The sequence below is a fragment of the Simochromis diagramma genome, unplaced genomic scaffold (genome assembly GCF_900408965.1).
Source record: "Simochromis diagramma unplaced genomic scaffold, fSimDia1.1 OVJJ01000604.1, whole genome shotgun sequence".
NCBI classification, from domain to species: Eukaryota; Metazoa; Chordata; class Actinopteri; order Cichliformes; family Cichlidae; genus Simochromis; species Simochromis diagramma.
The window spans coordinates 730496-749399 of NW_024387416.1; the positions used below are offsets into that span (position 1 = coordinate 730496).

Sequence of the window (18904 nt, forward strand, 5' to 3'; positions counted from 1 at the left end):
CACAGAACGTCTATTTGTACAAAATATTTCCTGCCCTTCAGGGATCACACACACAAAACAATCTAGTGGAAAAGATATAAGACCAACATTTAAGAGCGCAAATCATCAAGCTCAAAGCACCTGGATCAAGACGAACGTCTATTTACGTCTTGTTTGAAGTGAAAATTACCCATACTAAAAGAAAAGACGAGGCAACATACAGGTTCATGTCTTGTCACCCAAAACAAAACTCGTCCACAGAGCGCTTCTATCGTTTCCTGAATTAAATCCTACATTTCAGCTGCGGCATGCATGAATCAGGACCTCGTAGTACTTAAGTCGTTCTCACATAGGGGCAGGCTGATTTCAAACAACACGTTTCATTTAGTGCCTCGCTCGGAAATTAGTTTGAGTGTTGCGTTCACACTAGCTCGCCTAAATATGCAACCTATCAAACGTTGTTTATGTTCAATCACCCAAGTAGGCTGTGCTGTACACTGATTTTAAACAGGGATCACTTGTCAAGTCAACGCAACCCATTTCACACATTATTAAATACATTTCTTTTATGCATGGCTACACGAGGGCATTTATCCCAGGCAAGACTAAATAATTTTTCATCATCACTGCATGCAAATAGTTTAAATTCAATAAATAAATAATAAGACACCCCCCCCTCCCTCCGTCTTCTATGCCCACAAGTACCATCCTGGGTTTGTGGTCTACTCCTTGCTATCATTTGTTTACACCAATGAAATATAACCTTCCTGATTTACATATCTGTTGTGCCAGTCCAAAGAATCTGCTCTACAAATACAGCTATAACAGAAATGCTTTTTAGAGAAAGCATAAGAGAATGCAGGTGGTGTAGTTGGAGGCAGCGAGAGACAATTTAGCTCGACATAGTCTGAGGATTTGACAGCATTTTTAAAAATGAAGCAGTAACTTTTGGGAATAGTAGCAACCCTGCAAAGACAGACCTGTGAATAATGATCAGGTATACACAGGAACTGAAATATTAACATGAATATTTCAAAGTGGGTGGGTGTACAGTTGACATGTTAATTTAATGTAGGTCAGAGTCACAGGATCTAAAGTCACTGCATCCCTCAGCCACCCCTCTCTCAGCCTCAAGCATCATTTCAAGGAAAAGCTCCGCTCACTCTCTCTGCTGACTGTTGATTCAGAAGAAAATGCAAACAAAACAAATGGATTTTCATCTCAGGCAGAGAGAAACGCTGAAAGGTCTCCATAACCTTAACCACAAACAGCTAGTAGTGAGAATCCTGCAGCCTCGACCATTATCTAGCTGCTCATGTCACATAGACCGTGTCACTGTGTCTCTGCCAGCTGCATTCCTCCCATTAAAAACCTGAAATCATTTGCAAATTGTCCACCTACCCAAATACTGTACACTGAACAGGATGTTCCCACAGGGAGTTTTCTGAAAGTGCCATTTCCCTACTGGCTCTAGTAGAAACCAACACATCAAAGCAGTTACAGGAACACTTTAACTGTACTTCAGGCCTCGATGAATGACAGCGAGGTTGAAAATCTTTAATGACACTGTGCAATTTTTTTTTTAAATGACACAACTGTCAGTGGAACGCAAAAAACAACCCTTTGAGCACCGGATTCAAAAATGAATGTTAATATTGCTCAAATGTTCCCTTTTTGCCGACTGTATAATCAAACAGTATGTATGCTCAATGATTTTCAGAATTAAGGTCTTTCTTTGTTGGTGTCTATTATTTTAAAAAGAAGGGAAAAAACTCACTGTGCATGCAACACAAAAGCCTACGGCACAAACAGGCCGACCATTTGTTCAAAATCTATATTAACCTGAAAAGAAAATCTAAATAGGCTAAATAGAAAAAATGCACCAATGCAAAAAAAACAACAAAATAATAATGCACACATAGGTGGTTCTGCAATCATTAACCAGCATAAGCAATGCAAACAGTTGTTACCTGTGATTTTGTCTCGAACTAGTTTACAGGACTCAATTTCTCCGATGCTCCCAAACAAACTCTTCAGTTCCTCCTGGGTCATGTTCTGAGGCAGATAGTTGACTATCAAGTTAGTTTTACTGTCCTCTACGCTCCCTGACTCTACAGGTGAGGAGCAGTTGTTTGTGATAGTTGAAGGACCGTTGCTTGTGTTGTTGCAAGTGGGCCCATTGGATAGCTGTGTTTCCATGGCAGCAATTACCTGCTAAAGAGACAGAAAGAAAAAAAAAAAAAAAATCAAAACTAAATGCAAATGAAACAAAAAGCATCATAAAACCAGCAGTTAAAAAAGGACGCTCTTCACACAGTAAACACTGTTTCAGTGGAATAACAACCACTGGTGAAATTTAAAGATTAAAGAAAAAATAGTGTTAATCATTTAATGCAGCACAGCATTACAGGTAATTAACCCAAGGGAAAAAAAAAAAAAAAAAAACCCACACTGCAAGCTGTCAATGTCAAGAGTTTATCACCACAGAAGAAACTGAGTACAGGTTTTAATCATGTCAATTTAACTTTAGCTCAGGTATGAGGACAAATGTTAGATTTTAGCAATATAACCCCCAAAAGTACTGGAAGTTGAGATTGGACCCCTCCATATTTGTTTAATTACTCTGATATTTGTTATTGCTGCTTTTATGAGAAAACAGGAGGAGACGCCCTGTGCAATAAGGCAATCTATTAATCTGCCATATGCACAACAACTGAGGTGAGAATATTAAAAATTATCTTTCCAGGATTTTAAACTTCCTACTGCAGTAGCAACATTTCATTCACCAAAATTAGAAAATGCCAAGCCTACAGAAGCCCAAAACATGCAGCCATCAGTACGCTAGCATCGGGGAACAGGCCGAAACGATGCGTAATCAGTTAAGGCAACCAGCAGCACGTTAATGTATGAAGAGTCATCCTTAATTAACAGATTCACCAGAAAGCAGAGCGATGTAATCACACCACTATTATTCTCACTTTAAATTATCGTCACACAGAGTACAAGGCTATAATTTTAAAAGCAGTGATGCTATAAGTTAAATACAGAGTAGACAGGGGCAGTAGAGTTTTAGACCATACCAATACAGTGAGACATTAAACATGGGAGCTTTTCATGCAAACTGCAAAAAGGTGCCTACATTTAATACGTAAATTGATTTAGATTCAATGTTATAATACAAGAACTATCATTGGTATGGCCTGAGCACTGAGACAAAGAGGCCTTCTGGACAAATAATTTCCAAAAATAAAAATAAAAGTGCCACAGACCCCAGTCCAAGGCTCAGGCGCCCACGAACCACTTCTAAGCAGAGAAGCCACATCGCACAGTCTGACTGCCATGTTAGTTTGGAGTTGCCGTCTGAAAATGTGGACACAAAAAGTACTTCATGTTAGATCAACAACAACAAAAGCAACAGTCAGAGATGATCACATGTCAGCGTTTGGGGGGGGGGGGGGGGGGGGGGGGGGGTAAAAAGGAGGCCATTTTTCTCCCTCCCCTTTTTTCGAACTGCCTGTCCATGCAGATTGGTGAAAACCAAGAAGAAGCAAAAGGCAATGTTTCACTTGGTCACAATTCATCTACAGTAAGGAGAGAAAAGCAAAATCGAGAAGTGTAGAGTGTTCAGTCTACAGAGCAACCTGGCCACAACGGGGACAATAAGCATGAGGAATGGGAATTTGTATAATGGATGAGTGCGCTATACAAAGATGCTCACCAAGACCGCAAAGCACAAGTTAATTTGTCTAAGACTGCTAAGCCAACACATTCCTGCATTTTTTAAAACTCCAGGCGCACATAAGTAATAAAAGTGGAAACATCCAGGGTGAAATAATCTACATGTTTACTTTGTCTTAACATACCTGCTCTTAAAAAAACAAAACAAAAATAAAACCTAAGTAGTTCATCAAGGTGACATGCAGAGCCCAAATGCGTAGTAGTGCATTCAAAAGACTGACTAACAGTGCGGCAAAGACACAACTAAAAATAAAGACAAATGAGCCAAAAACAATCCAAGCCACAGAAGTTACATTTTAAAGTCCATCAAGACGCAGTATGCCAAATATCAGCAACACATGTGGCCATGTGACCCATGTCTACATTCCTATATACACACACAATATTTAGACACAAACAAAAGCTCCAATAATAATGTGCATAATACAACAATCCAACAAAACATTTATAGCAGTGCAAACTGACTTTAGTTTAATTCACACCATTAAAAATACCTCTGTCAGCAAAGATCACACATTTACAGCGGGGCCACCTCTGATAACTTTACAGGCCACGAAGCTGCATAAGGACATTTTTCCATGTTGTGTATAATATGGTAAAGTATTGTGAAATTAAAGTTGGAGACAAAAGATTCTTTTGGCTGCAGGCTAATTTTGAAAAACATTAAGTAAACGTAACAGATGACTGCATGCAGCTCCTCATTCGTGAATTTGTTTGTTGCATCAAATGAAAATCGACCTGCGTGCATTCTCATGCCAATTGATTTTCTCCACTCACACAATGAAAATAGTGCTGCGATTGTCACATGGACAGGTACAAACTAATCCAATTTCTTAGTGGCGAGCTTGTGAAGCCACACGTCAATATGCCATTAGTGTTTCACCATACTTCTAAGCATGAACTCAGTCTACAATTTAATGTCCAAATTTTGTAGTAAAGTTAATATATTAAATCTTACTTTTTCATGTGTCATTTTATAATAAAATACATATTATTCATGTAAACTGCAGCTTTTAAGAACTATTGGCATCTTTAATGTCTCTTTTTGCCTCAACACTGCCACGACACTGAGCTGAAGGGAATAGCTGTGTCACATCATCAGTGTTGAAGTAGAATAAGGTGATGAGTCGCCCTATAAAACTGCTCATGGCTTATAATTACAGCTCCTTTAGTCCTTTCTGCTCTGGTTTTCTGATCTGTAGATAGCCATCCATCAGTGTCACAAGAGTTTGGTATATGCACAGGGTGCCAAGATGATGGAGGAGGAAATTAAATATTAGTTTAAGAGTAGTTAGGAAGGGTTTATATCATCCACAATGTACTTTTATTTGCACAAGAGACAGAATACCCATGCAACAATGCAACACCTGTCCAAATGATGTGTATTATGTTCACTGCCCTAAATGAATTTGAAGGTCTGGTTATTACAGCATCTTCTGATGTAGAAATGGTCTGAATATTATTAATTATCCTACCAGCTAATGAGCTAGATTATAGTAAACAAACTTTTTTTTTTTAAAACCGGTGTAAGCATGAACTAGTGCACCATTCAGCAACAAACATGGATTAAACTACATGAAACTTAAGCGGTGGACAGATCAGTATTTTCCTACATTCAATTTTATTTTTTTCTAAATTGAAAGACTATTCAGTCCATCGTCTGAATCCAACTCAAACAGTGGTTCTGATTTGAGGGGACCCTAAAAGCAGTCTCAGGTATTAGATGTTCAGCATTTACAGCTTGTACACGAAGCCTCCTGGCAGTAACTTTACACTGAGATCTTTGAGAATTAGATTCTTTAAAGGAGGTTAGCGTGTCCATAAAGTCTCTAGATTTATTACCAGAGGAAGGTCTTACATGGGTCTAAAGAGGCAAAACAAGGGGAGAACAAAAAGAAAATACACAACACTGATTATGTACACAAATACACATGAACTGACAAATTGCAGCAACAGCCCAATGTCAGTCACATCAAACAGCTGTAGAACTGCTGTGGACTCTCAATTAGAAAATAATTATGACCTCGGTCTATCCAAGTGTGAAAACCTGGAGGTGTACTGTGAATGTGTTATTAGTGCGACTGCTTGACTAAAAATGACAATGTTCATGGACAGTGTTATTTATGGGGGTTTTAAGTATATCGCTGTGTCTCTTCGTGTACAGAGCAGAGATCTTCTATAGTGACAATATTCAGGATTTTGCTAGTATACGAATCAACCTGACCTTTGAATATGTCGGCTACATGTTAATTTGACTTTCAGGCAGTTGCTTTCCCTCAGTTGTTGGGCAATTACTTTGCTACCAGCTAACTAAAGTCAGAATGACAAGACCGTAAAATCTAGACAAAAGTCAGCTGTGCTCGAGCAGTGAAGTCTCTGTGAGCACCTCCTCAGAACGGGGCATTATCAGCTGAATTTAAAATTATCCTGTGTCACGCACAATATGCTCATCACATTGTTTCCAGATATTTGGCAGATCATAATCCATGTGTAAAATGGCGTGATGCAGTTTACTCAGAGCAAATGAATACAATGCAGTTGCAGCCTCACTTGCAGTTTCATAACCACGCACAGTGACTGGCTTTTTCTGTCTTCAGGCCAGTGATAACTCTGTCATTAGATGTTGTCATTTCTGCGTCAAATGTTTATATTTCAATTTTATGCCACAGGCTGGACAAAAGAAAAAAAACAGTAACATTTTGGGTGATTAACTTAACGGGTATCAATTTTTATTATCAAAAAAAAAATATTATCAATTATATTCCACTAAACAAACGCAAAATCTCTTTTAGACAGACCTGTGAGGATGATGATAAAGGTTTAATATCTTAAACTGAAAGTTACACACTCAGTTCAACACCGCTTTTAGCTTGGCTAAGACATTTGTGCATTCATGTTGATTTTAACGTTGCATTGCACAAGTGCAAATAAATGAGTCTTTTGATTTGCTGGCATGTCCCAAAACCAAGGTCGAAACCACTCGCTGCATAACCCAAGCAAAAATAGAAAACACAGCAAATTGCTTTTACCAACATGACCCATTACCACAGATGCATTTCACTTAGGAGAAAAACCTCAGCAGACCGTGACAGAAGATGAACCGAAGGCCGAGGAGACTCATTTATACAGTGTGATTTTGAAGTGCACAATAGGCCATATGGTTTCCAACAAAGATGCACCCCATTGCAAATCTCTTTGCAGATTTGTGTTTTAGAGTTTGATAATTAAAGGGACGGGTTAATGATTTATTTTTATTTATTTTATCGCTACATATAAGGTGTTTTTATAAGTTAAAAAACAGTCAAGGTGACAATAAGCCAAACATCATTAGCTTACTGGAGTGCAGTAAGTCTAAAAAGAAATTACTCCCCAATGCTTAAGGTTACTCAGGCAAGCTTACAATACACTGGAGGAAACCCCAAACCATGACTATAGGCATCAGCCTTCACTTTATTTCATGAATAATAACTACTGCCAGAGACGTCACAGGTTAACTTCGCTTGCTCTTGTGGACACTGCATATTTCAGGCACAGCATGTGAAAAACCAAGTTAGAGTCCATGATGATTTTTTTTAATCTCCACAAAGTTTCAAAACTAAGACTGACATGCAAAAAGCACATTCCAGTTATCCATCTCAGGATATTTCCCATTAATTTTTTACCTTGAATGTTTTAATTATTGAGCTTCAGCAATGATGCAAATGTATAAAGTCACTTCCAGCGCGTTCGTAAATGATTAAACTTCCGAGGTTCACAAACTGTTAATTGATCACAGAGCACACAGGGTTAAATATAGAAGTCACCAGGATGACTAAGGTGGCGAATTTCACTGGCTGACTGGGCAGATCCAACCTCTCCCAGAGGGTGAGACTGCACTGAGCAGAGGCACCGCCCCTCAGAAGGGAGAGGGGTTTGCTGGATGAGTGTACAGTTTATTTACAGTTTAATCATCAAATATTGATCAATAAATTATTTTTTTTAAAGCTTTGAGATATACATTTGCAGTCAAAGTTTAAATTCAGTTTAAACAACAGTTCTAAGGACCCTAAATAATACAGAGAAACACTGAACATTTTGTTAAAGACCACCAGTAATCGACTGCGTCATTGCTTAGCTGTTTTTCAGCCAGGATTCTCAGCCTGTGTCGTTTGCTGTGCTGACTTTCCTGATGAGCTCTACTAGTTTTGTTCTAATAAACTCTTAATCATAAATGGAATTCAGCATGTCCTATTTTAACACTTTGCGCATCACTCTGTAATTATACCTCCAAAATGCTAGTTGGCAGAGTTACTGAAACTACTATTGTGACTGAAACAGAGGGGATGATGTGGGAGGTAAATTTAATGAATGCTGTACAACAGTTATTTTACTAAAAGAGAAGCTGCTGAACCAAATGAGCCCAAAAATGGTGGCAGAGATGCAAAAACCAGGAACCTGCAGATGGTTACAGTGGCCTATTAGTGGTTTTTGCATTAGCATTATGAAGGAGCCCACAATAACAATAACAACAACAGCTTACTACAAATTATATTTTGTTCTGTTTCACAAAATCAGCTGCTACTTGTTAACATCAAGGTGTGCACGTTATTCTGCAGCATGAGCTGATATGACTAGTGCACATGTTTAACCCTTTAAGACCTACCATAGAACCAAGTCCGCCAGTGCTTATATTATATTTTTACATGCTGTGGAGCCGTTTTTGGGAGCATTTCAAGTTGCTATACATCAATACAACCATTATAGCCCAAACTTTAATAATATGTCTGCATTAGGTGCATAGTAATTACATAAATTGCAAAAAAGTGCAATAAACTACAAAAAAATTGAAAATCGTTTGTTTTTTTAACATATATTTCTAGTTAGAGAAATTTAAGAGGCTTATCCCTCAAAACTGTAAATACAAAAAAGTTGCACAAACTAGTTTCCTACCACAGGAAATTTATTTTAAGTGTCTTCATAGTTTTATTTTTGAAATACACCAATTTTCATATACTGCAGGAAAAACGAAAATAAATATTATAATGCAAATTTGCAAAATAACAGCATATGCATCAAAATAAACTATTTCCAGCAGTGCAACATGAGTCCTAAGCATCCCAGAAACGACACAGAAAGTCATAAACTCAAACATAACTTTTAAAAACACCTGTATAGGCTCATAAGGCCCCGAACGTAAAAAACTACATTTCCGCAAAATGACGTCACTTCCGGTTTCGGGCAGCTCGTGGCGGACATGCGACAGTTCACGCTGATGGACGTAGGAAGTGTTACAAACAGCTGATCGGATCGGCAAAGCGTGTTTCTGGAATATTATGTTTTTGTTGCTGCAAATGCTTTTTATGCAGTTTTTGCAAAGCTGTATGTGGAAGGAAACTGTGACCTAGGACAAGCTGATGGCATAAGATGTAAGTACAACTCCTCTGGTTTCATATGCAAAAAAAATTATTGCGCTAGCTTACGTGGTTGCAGAGCTACCAGGATTTAAAAATAGTTACGCAAAACAGAGCGTGCCCGCTCCGACCGGCTCTAAAGGGTTAAAGCTTATAATGTTACTACAGCTTCACTATGCTGTTCCTCCGATGGAGTTAGGAGCATCACAACATCAATTTAAACTGAGATTTTACAGTACTATTCATACTGCGGCTCATTTTTAACATGGGCGTATTTATTAAAAAACAAAAACACAATGGTCATTGACATGAGGGATTTAAATCATCATTCATTTAATGAAGCAAAAATAATTCTGCATCATGATGTTATTGTCCAAGTTTTACTTTTACTCACATACCTGATTTTCAATAATTATACATTTGCTCAAATAGGAAGTCTGATTAGCCGGGGATTTAAACTATTTTTGCATCATTAAAATCCCTTTTAACCCGTTATTGTGTTACTAAAGATATGTAAAACATTGATACACAAAATAGTGACAGCATTAGCATTGTGTGCAGTACTGTGGGGACTTGGCAGGTTTCAGAGCCAAACACTGCAGGTAGTCAAACTGCAGGCCAGTGTATGCAGCACTATCTATTGCTTACCTGCTCTTCATTAGTGTTCATCTAAAATAATATTTTTCCACTTGTCTACTGTAGAACAACGGCAGCTTAAAAACCAATGACTAAAAGGTTCTGTTTTTGTTATTGTCAAAAGTGAAACCAGTTGGGAACTGCAAAACTTTTGCCGTTTTGTTAACGTGACAAAGGGCACACAGCATCCTTGTGCCCTTTGATTTAATTTACCAAAAATTGCATTTGTAATTTAGTTAGCTGCTCTACAAACTGGCTCCCCACACGCACAGTAACAGAAAAACAGGCCCACAGGAGAACATATTGTTGTTAAAGAAATTGACTTACTTCAATCTCATTTTATGTTTCACCTTTTATTCTAAGTACAATGCACAAACACTGGCTACTGTCCCACTTGAGATACTGCCACAAGGCAGAAATATTTCATTAGATAAACACTTGGAACACGAAGCCTGGCAAGATGCCGCTCCCCAAAAATTTCAGTCAAGGCTTTCACTGTGTGCAGCCAGCCAGCAGCTTCCTCTTAGAGCAGAGCATCTTGTTCCCCTAGAGGCTTTGCCTCACAATTTTCGTCAGAAACCAGGCCCAGATAAAGACCACAAGGTTCTTTTTTGTTTTCCCATCATTGCTAAGCTAAACCCATCCACCTCCACAATTTTACCCCACTGAGCAGGCTGCCTTTTAGGACTCATTAAAGTGTAGCATGTTTAGTTACTGGGACTTTCAGATCCCACAGCCTTCTCGCAAGGGAAAAAAAAGGCTCTGCGCACAGCGCTGCTATGAGAAAAATACAGATTTCCAATTCAAATACTGTGAGCACCTTTTTACTAGCGTCACTATGGCACAATGTAAAAAGTAGGATATTACTGGCAAGACTTGCTTTGTTGACCGCCATTAACTTTTGGACAAAAGTCACATTTACTGACTGATCGTGTTTAAAGTGGCTAAACAGAAGTGCTAAAACAGTTTAGAGCTGTTAATTTCATGAAAAGTGATTTTGCTTCATTTTCCCTGACAGTGATGAATAAAATAAACTCAAACATCAGAGTCATCCATGGGCCAAACTCTTGTAAGCATCAGTATCAACCCAGAATTTAGCAGTCATTCGATCCCTTGTAAAAAGTACAGGGGCTTTCAAAATGTTGTCACAAAGATGCAAGGAATTACCTGAGGTAGTAAACTTTTGTTTCTAAGCCATTTGTCATTCTATAACCTCTGAAGCTGGTAGTGCTGGCTCTGTTTTAGCAGCTCACTGATTGTGCTAATTAATTACATAGAAAAGTGACTGAGTGGGTGTTCAGCAGCAAGATTTCACAGCTGATCAAATTCCACTGAGATACAGCTGAAAAATCAACTGCTATTGAATCAATCTCAGCATTTCCCCTCTTTACTGCAGCTTTAAAGGGTGGAGGAGCAGCTCATCCTCACAACTCCCACCCACCTCACCTCAGTGGGTACAACAGAAGTTATACCTGCATCTTAAAACCAATTGACACCTATGGATAATTTAAAATCGCTAAATAACCTAACACAAGTAGCTGTGTGTCTTTGGACTGTGGGAGGAAGGCAAGGTACGCCATGCTAGCGCTGCGTCAAACTGTCGAGGATGTACCTCGCCTTTTTTGCTATGGCAGCTGAGATGGGCTCCAGCCCTCCCATAACCTTAAATTGAGTAAACCCAAGAAGATTGACAGATGTAAATTTATAAAGAAAAGCGTTTGTACACTCCTAGGATCCAATATCACGATTTTCTGTCAGGTTTCCATTTTACATCACAGCAAATTTTTGGGGAGTGAAGTTCAGACAATTGGCAAGGTGCTGTTAGCAACATTCTTGAAATATGTGTGAAGCTTTTATACCTCCATTTTCCAAATTTTTATTCAACAGATTGTTCCTTACAAGAAGACCATTTTGATAGGGCTCGGCTATATCATACCGTTCACGGTAATACCGGTGTAATGTTGGGCAACGATAGGAAAATGAAATATCGCGATAGAATATGGGTAAAACGCGCATGCGCAGTGCCTTTGTTTACATACGCACATGGCGGCGACGCAGAATGAGAAGAGCAAAAGTGGATCGTTAAATGAAACGGATGAACCAGAATTGGTTTGTAACAATGCTGCAACTTCAGTGGTGTGGAACTGGTTTAGCTTTCATCCGTCAGATACACAACAAAGCACTATTTTTGGTAGAGTATGCTAGCGGGCCGTCGTTATTACAGTGTTTTTTGAAAATACGGCACACTTAAAATCAATCCTTTGATTTTTCTGAAAATCGACAGTGCCCCTTATAATCCCGTGTGCCTTATGTATGAATTCTGGTTGTGTTTACTGACCTCGAAACGATTTTATGTCGTACACGGCGCTCGAAAATCTGTCAAATGTTTCAGTGCGACTTTGCTAAGCTACGAACCCGCACTGCTAGTATTTTGTCTCGTGTCAATTATATCGTCAGTTATATCGTTATCGCAAATTGTCAAATGTATATCGTGATAAATATTTTTGGCCATATCGCCCTGCTCTACATTTTGATATTTTTGGTAGGATTTTTCTTGACTACTGAAGAACACCACAACTTTCAGTTCTAAATTTAAATTAATCACACACGCAAGTCATAACGGAAACTTTAAGATATCCAGGCTTTTGAGAGGACCTACACTTTAAATGGCCACTACTGAACATACATTTTGTTCACTGCATAAACAAGAATCTTAACATTTACCAGTGTTTTTTCTTTAATTAAACCTCTTAACTAATTAAACTTCCTAAAATGAGCAAAGTTTTAATCTCAGTCATTAAATACTACATCAAATACAATAAGACTGCTATGAGAAAACATTAATCGGGGAAAAACAAGCTGAATAAACCCTCGTGATTTTGACAAGAGGCAGTTTAGTACAGATCTGGCTGACCATAGAATTTCTTCAACTTGAACATGAAGCCAACATTTAGATCGGCATGTACTGATGTGACACTGAGCACTTAAAATGAGGAGGCACGAATCTCTGCTACCAACTCCACAGAGGATTAAATTGACCAAGTATGCGTGACAAGCTGCAGAGTAAAGAACTCCAGAGTGCACACACTGACATGCACAACCTGTCCTTGAAAACTAAAAGCACACAAGTAACGGTTCAAAATATCACAGCTGAAAACATAGATGAGACTAGTCTACCCACACACCAGAAGTACAAAGGATAAGGCTATAAAAGAAAATGCTGGAGAAAAGGAAAAGGTTAGTCTACTTGTACCTGGATGAGAAAATGTAGATGTTTTATTCAACTATTTTTATTTATTGGTTAGGTATTAGATGAACTGAAAAAAAAATAAAAATCAAGTAATTTGTTTTCTTATGTGGGAATACTGTATGCTGCATCTCAGCTTGGGTGTTTGACGTCCCTCTCACTCGCAGCAGTAATCCTCACGTCTCAGTTCACCTCACCAATGCCAACCTAGCAACTTTCTCCCTTATAATCAACAGCATACATCTATATTTAAAAAAATAAATAAATAAATAAAACATGCAGCGACTTCTAAGTCCCAGCTCTCCCTCCAGAGACGCACCTCTGTGTGTTTTGGGTTAGGTGAAGCAGCTGTTTGCACATGCGCAGCATTATTCATGTGGTTTGTTACTCAGAGGCTGTATGGTCCTTGACAAAAAGAATATAGCCAAAAACATCACCTACCAAATTAAGCACATACATGCATTTTACTACTTGGACATATTGCCCCTGGTCTACTTATTTCCTTGAAATCCAATCAATTTTGCTGATAAATTAACACTGTCACCTCACAGCCCAACATGATCACTCCAGCCTCTTGTCCTGCTCCGTAGTCCACATCTCAAAAAACTGCAGTGCTGCATTGTGTCTTTGCTGTGTGTGTTCTTACTGGCAAACCAGCTTTCAATGCAGTTTAACTTAAGGATAAGGAGGGGAAGCATCTTTATAGGTGAACTTTTATTACTTCTGTTATGATTGTCCTAAGGTTGAGAAAAGGGTATTTATGCAGCATTTCCCCCATGCCAGCCAGAGCATGTCACAGTAATACTGAAATGTGACGCAACTGGGTTATAATTGGCAGTGTGCCTCCAAGATTACAAGCGCACAATTTCTCACCAACACTTTTGGAAAAAGTCAATAATCCTGCAATCTCAGAAGAAAACGTTATTTGAAAAATGCAGAATTTGGCTGAAATAAAATTCAGTTGGGCTCATATTGCTCAAGAGACTGCAACACATGTTCATCAGTATTGACTTATTCAGAAATCCTAACCAGAGGCATTTTTATACTTCATGCTCTGTGCTGCTGGAGAGCTAGAGTACAAACATCAATATGTCGATGCTTATGATTCTTCATATTTGCCAGTCTGTTATTACTATCTTTAGGTATGAAATTAGAAAAAACAAAAAACAAATGACAGCTGACGTGCAGCCGTACAATAAAAGCAGTACAATAAAACATTTATACAAGGTACAGATTACCATTTGACTCTTTAGTTTGACAATTTTATAATTGTTGAACGAGTGGAATTAGTCCAACCTCCTGTAACAAAATATACAGTACTATAATATACTAGTGAGACTGCTGAAATCCAAGTCGGTACTTAAAACCACTTAGAGTAAAAAAAACACTTTAATAGAACAACAAAAAAAATCCTTCATGAATCCAGTTCACCAATATCCAAATCACACGTCTAACACAAAACTAGGCATATTTCCACCACCAGAAACAGGCCGCAAGACAATACAGTTAAATTACATAAAGCACTCAACACACACAAAAACCCCACCTACTGTATCCAGGCCTGACAAAGCAGTAACAGGGTTCAAGGACAATGCATTGCTGATCTCCAGTAATGACCTGCACATACTGGGGAGGGCCACCCTGTGGCCAACACACAGTAAGTGCAAAAGCCACAGAGCCTTAGTCTGTCTCAGCAGCAAGGGGGTTTGTAGTGGGGGGCGTTAGGCAACGAAGTCATGGAAGGGGGATGGGACGGACATTTAAGGAGGACAAAGGGGTCAAAATTGCTGTTCTCCTCAAAGCTACACGCTGTATACTAACCCAGTTCTGACAGCAGCACACATCGCCGTGCAGAGCACAGTGATATGTGGCCTTTGGAAGTTCACTCACTGTCCTGCATTTTAGTCACTCTGTCAGCAGCCTTTATTTAGAAAGGCAGACGTGGGGGCTCAATAATACATAAAGACAACCGCTCTTATCTCTTGTCCTCAGGAACACAGTGGCTGCTGAAGCTGTGGACGTTGCACGAACAGAGAGGAAGGGAAAAAAATGCCTAAAAGCAGCAGCTATCTTTTACATACCTATGATTAGATCTGCCGTGACACTTCATCTGAATTAATATCCCCTGAGCGGTGTTCAACACCACTGATATCAGAAAAATTAAGTGCAATCACTGTGCAGCGAACAGTGTTCTTACAGCCAGTACAACTAAGAACAAAATAAAACGCAGCATGATTGGGGGAGAAGCATTTCTGTTAGAGAAATTATGAATTCCCCCCCCCCACAGCGTTTCATTATTTTGTAGTACTGCATTTAATCGGATGCCCAGACAAAAAGCAGCATAGACAACTGATTTTTCATCTGTTAATCGCATATAAGGTTTAATAGTCACTAAGGACCTCCTTTTTATAAAATAAATAAATAAAAAATTTAAAAAAGGAAAAAAGGAAAACAAAAAAACAAAAACTGAAAGCTTCAAGATGTCACTTTCCTTTTGACTATTCCCCTAGCCACAGATGTCCTGCATTTCTGGTAAATTACCCGGTCAGGCTCTTAGCTGCTGACTCCATGATATGTAATCTTTTCGTGACCTCACAGCTGAAGGTTACTCACCACGAACTGATGCCTGTGGCTTCGACAGATTCACTCAATCAATATTCAAGGCCACACAAAATACAAAGTAGAGTGAAAACCCATTTGTTTAATGCCGCAATTCCAAGTCTTAACAGTTCAAGCTTACAAAGACAAAATTACCAGGCTCTTTACTTTGACCGGCGTATCACCCAAAAATAATCCAAGGTTTACTAGCAATGAGATCAGGCAATAATTTAATCACTCTGAAAATACATAGGACTCCTTACAGCTAGCAATGTGCCTGTGTAAAAAAAATATACTTATATTATTATAAGTCACTTAGATACGAAAAAAAAATCCCAAAAACAATGGGTGACGGGGGTTACGTTTTTAGGCTTTGTGTGTTTATAGGCAAAGGCCACTGTTAAAACCAACTGAACTTAAATTCCTGTTAGTAAAGCATTTCTACAGTGAAGTGAAGCCATCTCACCGGGAACAAGTGAACGCAACCCAGTGATGTTAGTTTAATTTGTGACACCTGTGCCAGTGCAGAAACCCAGCTCATCCAATTAAAGACCGTGACTACTTACAGATTATACTACGAAAGAAAGCGGTTAATCCGGGTGAAACTTCCATTTTCTGCTAATTGTGGTTTAGCCGAGCGGGTTTAGCTAACAACCTCTGCCAGTGATGGAGGGGCTTTAGAGCGTCTTTTTTTTGGTCACACAATTTTATTTTGTACACCAAACTAATTAGGTTACCCCACTAACTTAAGAAGCTTTAAGGTTAGGTTACAAGAGGCAAAGTTTTCTCAAGTCAAAACTACTTTTAATGGCGCTCAGCTAGCATGTCTGGCCTAGCTAACAACTCTGACCTCTTTTTACAGTTAGTATTTCTTTGTTTTTAAGCACGCTAACACTTTGACTTGTCTTACCTTGACGTGTTGAATCGGCGTCGCGGGAATTTATTGAGGTACAACCTGCAGACATCAAACCTGGTCACAGTCTTTGCGCAGCAGAATAAGAAGCGGTGGCGGGAACCCAGCCACCCTAAATAAACTAATCAGACTTTTGGCCAATCAGCGCAGACCCACCCTCTCTATACCGGAAATAGACGATTAATTGATTTGCTGCAGGTGTAGGCTGCTGCTTTAAACAGCGCTCAGCACAGAGGAAAATTACAACTAAGAAATAGCTACAGCTCCAAAATAAAATAAAACTAAATAAACAAAAACCAACATTGTGCCACTAGGGTTCTTTGTAGGGTAATCAACTAATTTTAACAGATAGCCTTTTCCAGCGATGACGTGAACATAAACATTTTATATATATTTTAAGTTTTCGGCATCTCCATTGTTATCCATGCAGAGCAAACATATGGGCATGGATTTAATATATAGGTGGCCTATATTTAAAGACAAAAAAGGGCAAAAGACAGGAATGCTGACAAAGGTTAGGATCGCTTTGGGTTTTTGTGTTTGTTTGTTTTTTCTAAAAAAAAAAAAAGGGGGGGGGGGGGGGGCGAGTAGCTAAGCTCCTGTATTCTTCACAAATAAGCGCTGCATGGAAATTCAAAAATAGCATAGGAATATGCATGTGATAGCAGAACTTCATCCGGCAACTCTAAGTAGCACAACACCCGGCTGCACTTAACCTATATAGCATTGGTCTTTTTGCAGTTACGCTGCATCTTAAACCTTACAGACCATCTTACGATTGAATTTGAAAGACGGGAAAAAAATAAAGCCACCACTCATTAATTTTAAATCTCATTTGTATTTGGACCCGCTTTTTTCTCTTTTATAATTTAGAGCTTAAATAAAATCGCAAGTTTTTATATTAATGAAAGGGCTCAAGTCTAAGGTCAAACAGCTTAAATTTTGTTAGTTTGTTTACTGGCTCCATCATGTATCCAGTAATATTAATTTCTATAGGTAACATCCGTCTAATACACCCCACATTTCTACCTTTGGAGTGTAACGACTACTATGCGGATCCCACGTTTCAGCTCTCTACAAGGCCTGTATTTCTGCACACTAGAGCAATAGTGCGTCCATGCATGTCGAGGGGTGGGGGGGAAGGAGAGAAAAAGAATTGAGCACATGTGCGGAGAAAGCCTGTTGTAAGTCTCTCCTATATGCCAAGCCACCGCGATTCAAGAGTTGAAAATCAGCCCTGAGTGGGGAAACATGAATGCATCACGGCGACTTTCCCCATCGCGTCTGCATGCAATAAGACAGCCTGAGACTACAGTGAATGCATGATCTGCTCTACACACTGTCCTCAGCGAACAGAAACAGGCTTAGTAATAATAATAAAAAGAAGAAGAAATCGATTTCACATGTTTCAGGTGAATGAGCAAATGTGTAAAAAATATCTTACCGTTTCTACAAATGAAAGTTAGGGACGTCCTTAGGCAAACAATCTCTGAATGAAAACACCTGGCCAATAGCGTGTAAAATGACGAATTCCGCTCTCTTTAGTTCAAACTTGGGAACATAAAAAGCCAACACAAACAAGATAAAATGAGGGAAATGAAATATTTATTAAATCAAAACACAGAAATGAGTTCCTTTCAGCAAATGCATGAAACAAAAGGGAAAAAAAGATAACAGAAGAAAGAAAAGGAATCAAATAATTAAAAAAGCCGGCTTCTGCCTGTCTCGCTCTTTACAGGTGCGCCACACAAATACGCGACATCACTGAGTGGAAGCCAATGCACGGAGGAGGTTCTCTTTAAAAGGAAGATAGTCCTGCCGGCAAATATATAGGGCCGTATCACAGCATGCCTATACCTCTCCGCACTCCCCGTTTCATCCATTCAACCTACACATGAACATGCATTGGACGCGGAAGTATACCCGGAGAAGCTCCATCCACCGCTTATGCGTGCACAAGCCCTCCAATGCTATTGGCTCCGAGGCGTTCCTCACTGAGCTCGAGCGTCTCTTCCCAGATCACAAGACGCCATTCGTCCTCGCCCCAGTCACTCAAAGCGACCGAGCATTTTTCCTAAATATGGCATTTGAAGTCAAACATCGCCTTTTTGCCGTGGTATGGGTCTGTGGAGCGGGCGGGAATAACACCACGACTCGAGAGTAGCATAGTCCGCTCTTTTGCCCCCCCCTTAACAAAAAAAAAAAGGAAGAACAAAAAGCAAAGAAAGAAACCTGAGAAATTTGTTTAACAGCAGATCACCACACTGTCACCATCATCTAAGAATCAGCGACCTTACTGAAGTCATGTAAGAGACGTGTGCTGCTTTCACGTGTTGCAAACGGCTCGTTTTTTTCTCTCTCTTTTCTTTATTCCACTCCAGCCCTCGCAGACACAATAAAACT

The 18904-nt window shown here is 39.2% G+C and overlaps 1 protein-coding gene across 6 annotated transcripts in view; it reads right to left on the reverse strand.

The window, feature by feature from the left end:
* The window catches only part of elavl2 (ELAV like neuron-specific RNA binding protein 2), a 32871-nt gene extending 14483 nt beyond the window's left edge, over positions 1-18388 (reverse strand). Inside the window, exons 1-3 of one of the 6 annotated variants that reach the window (XM_040012329.1) lie at positions 17946-18388; positions 3249-3339; positions 1950-2190 (exon numbers count right to left, since the gene is read on the reverse strand). In XM_040012329.1, coding sequence (XP_039868263.1) covers positions 1950-2190; positions 3249-3320 — 313 coding nt within the window. In that variant the 5' untranslated portion in view covers positions 3321-3339; positions 17946-18388. Of the gene's footprint in view, positions 1-1949; positions 2194-3248; positions 3340-16498; positions 17223-17945 lie in introns of those variants that run through there. The other 5 variants (XM_040012327.1, XM_040012330.1, XM_040012328.1 and 2 more) reach the window with 5 other exon arrangements.
* Positions 18389-18904: the final 516 nt, after the last annotated feature.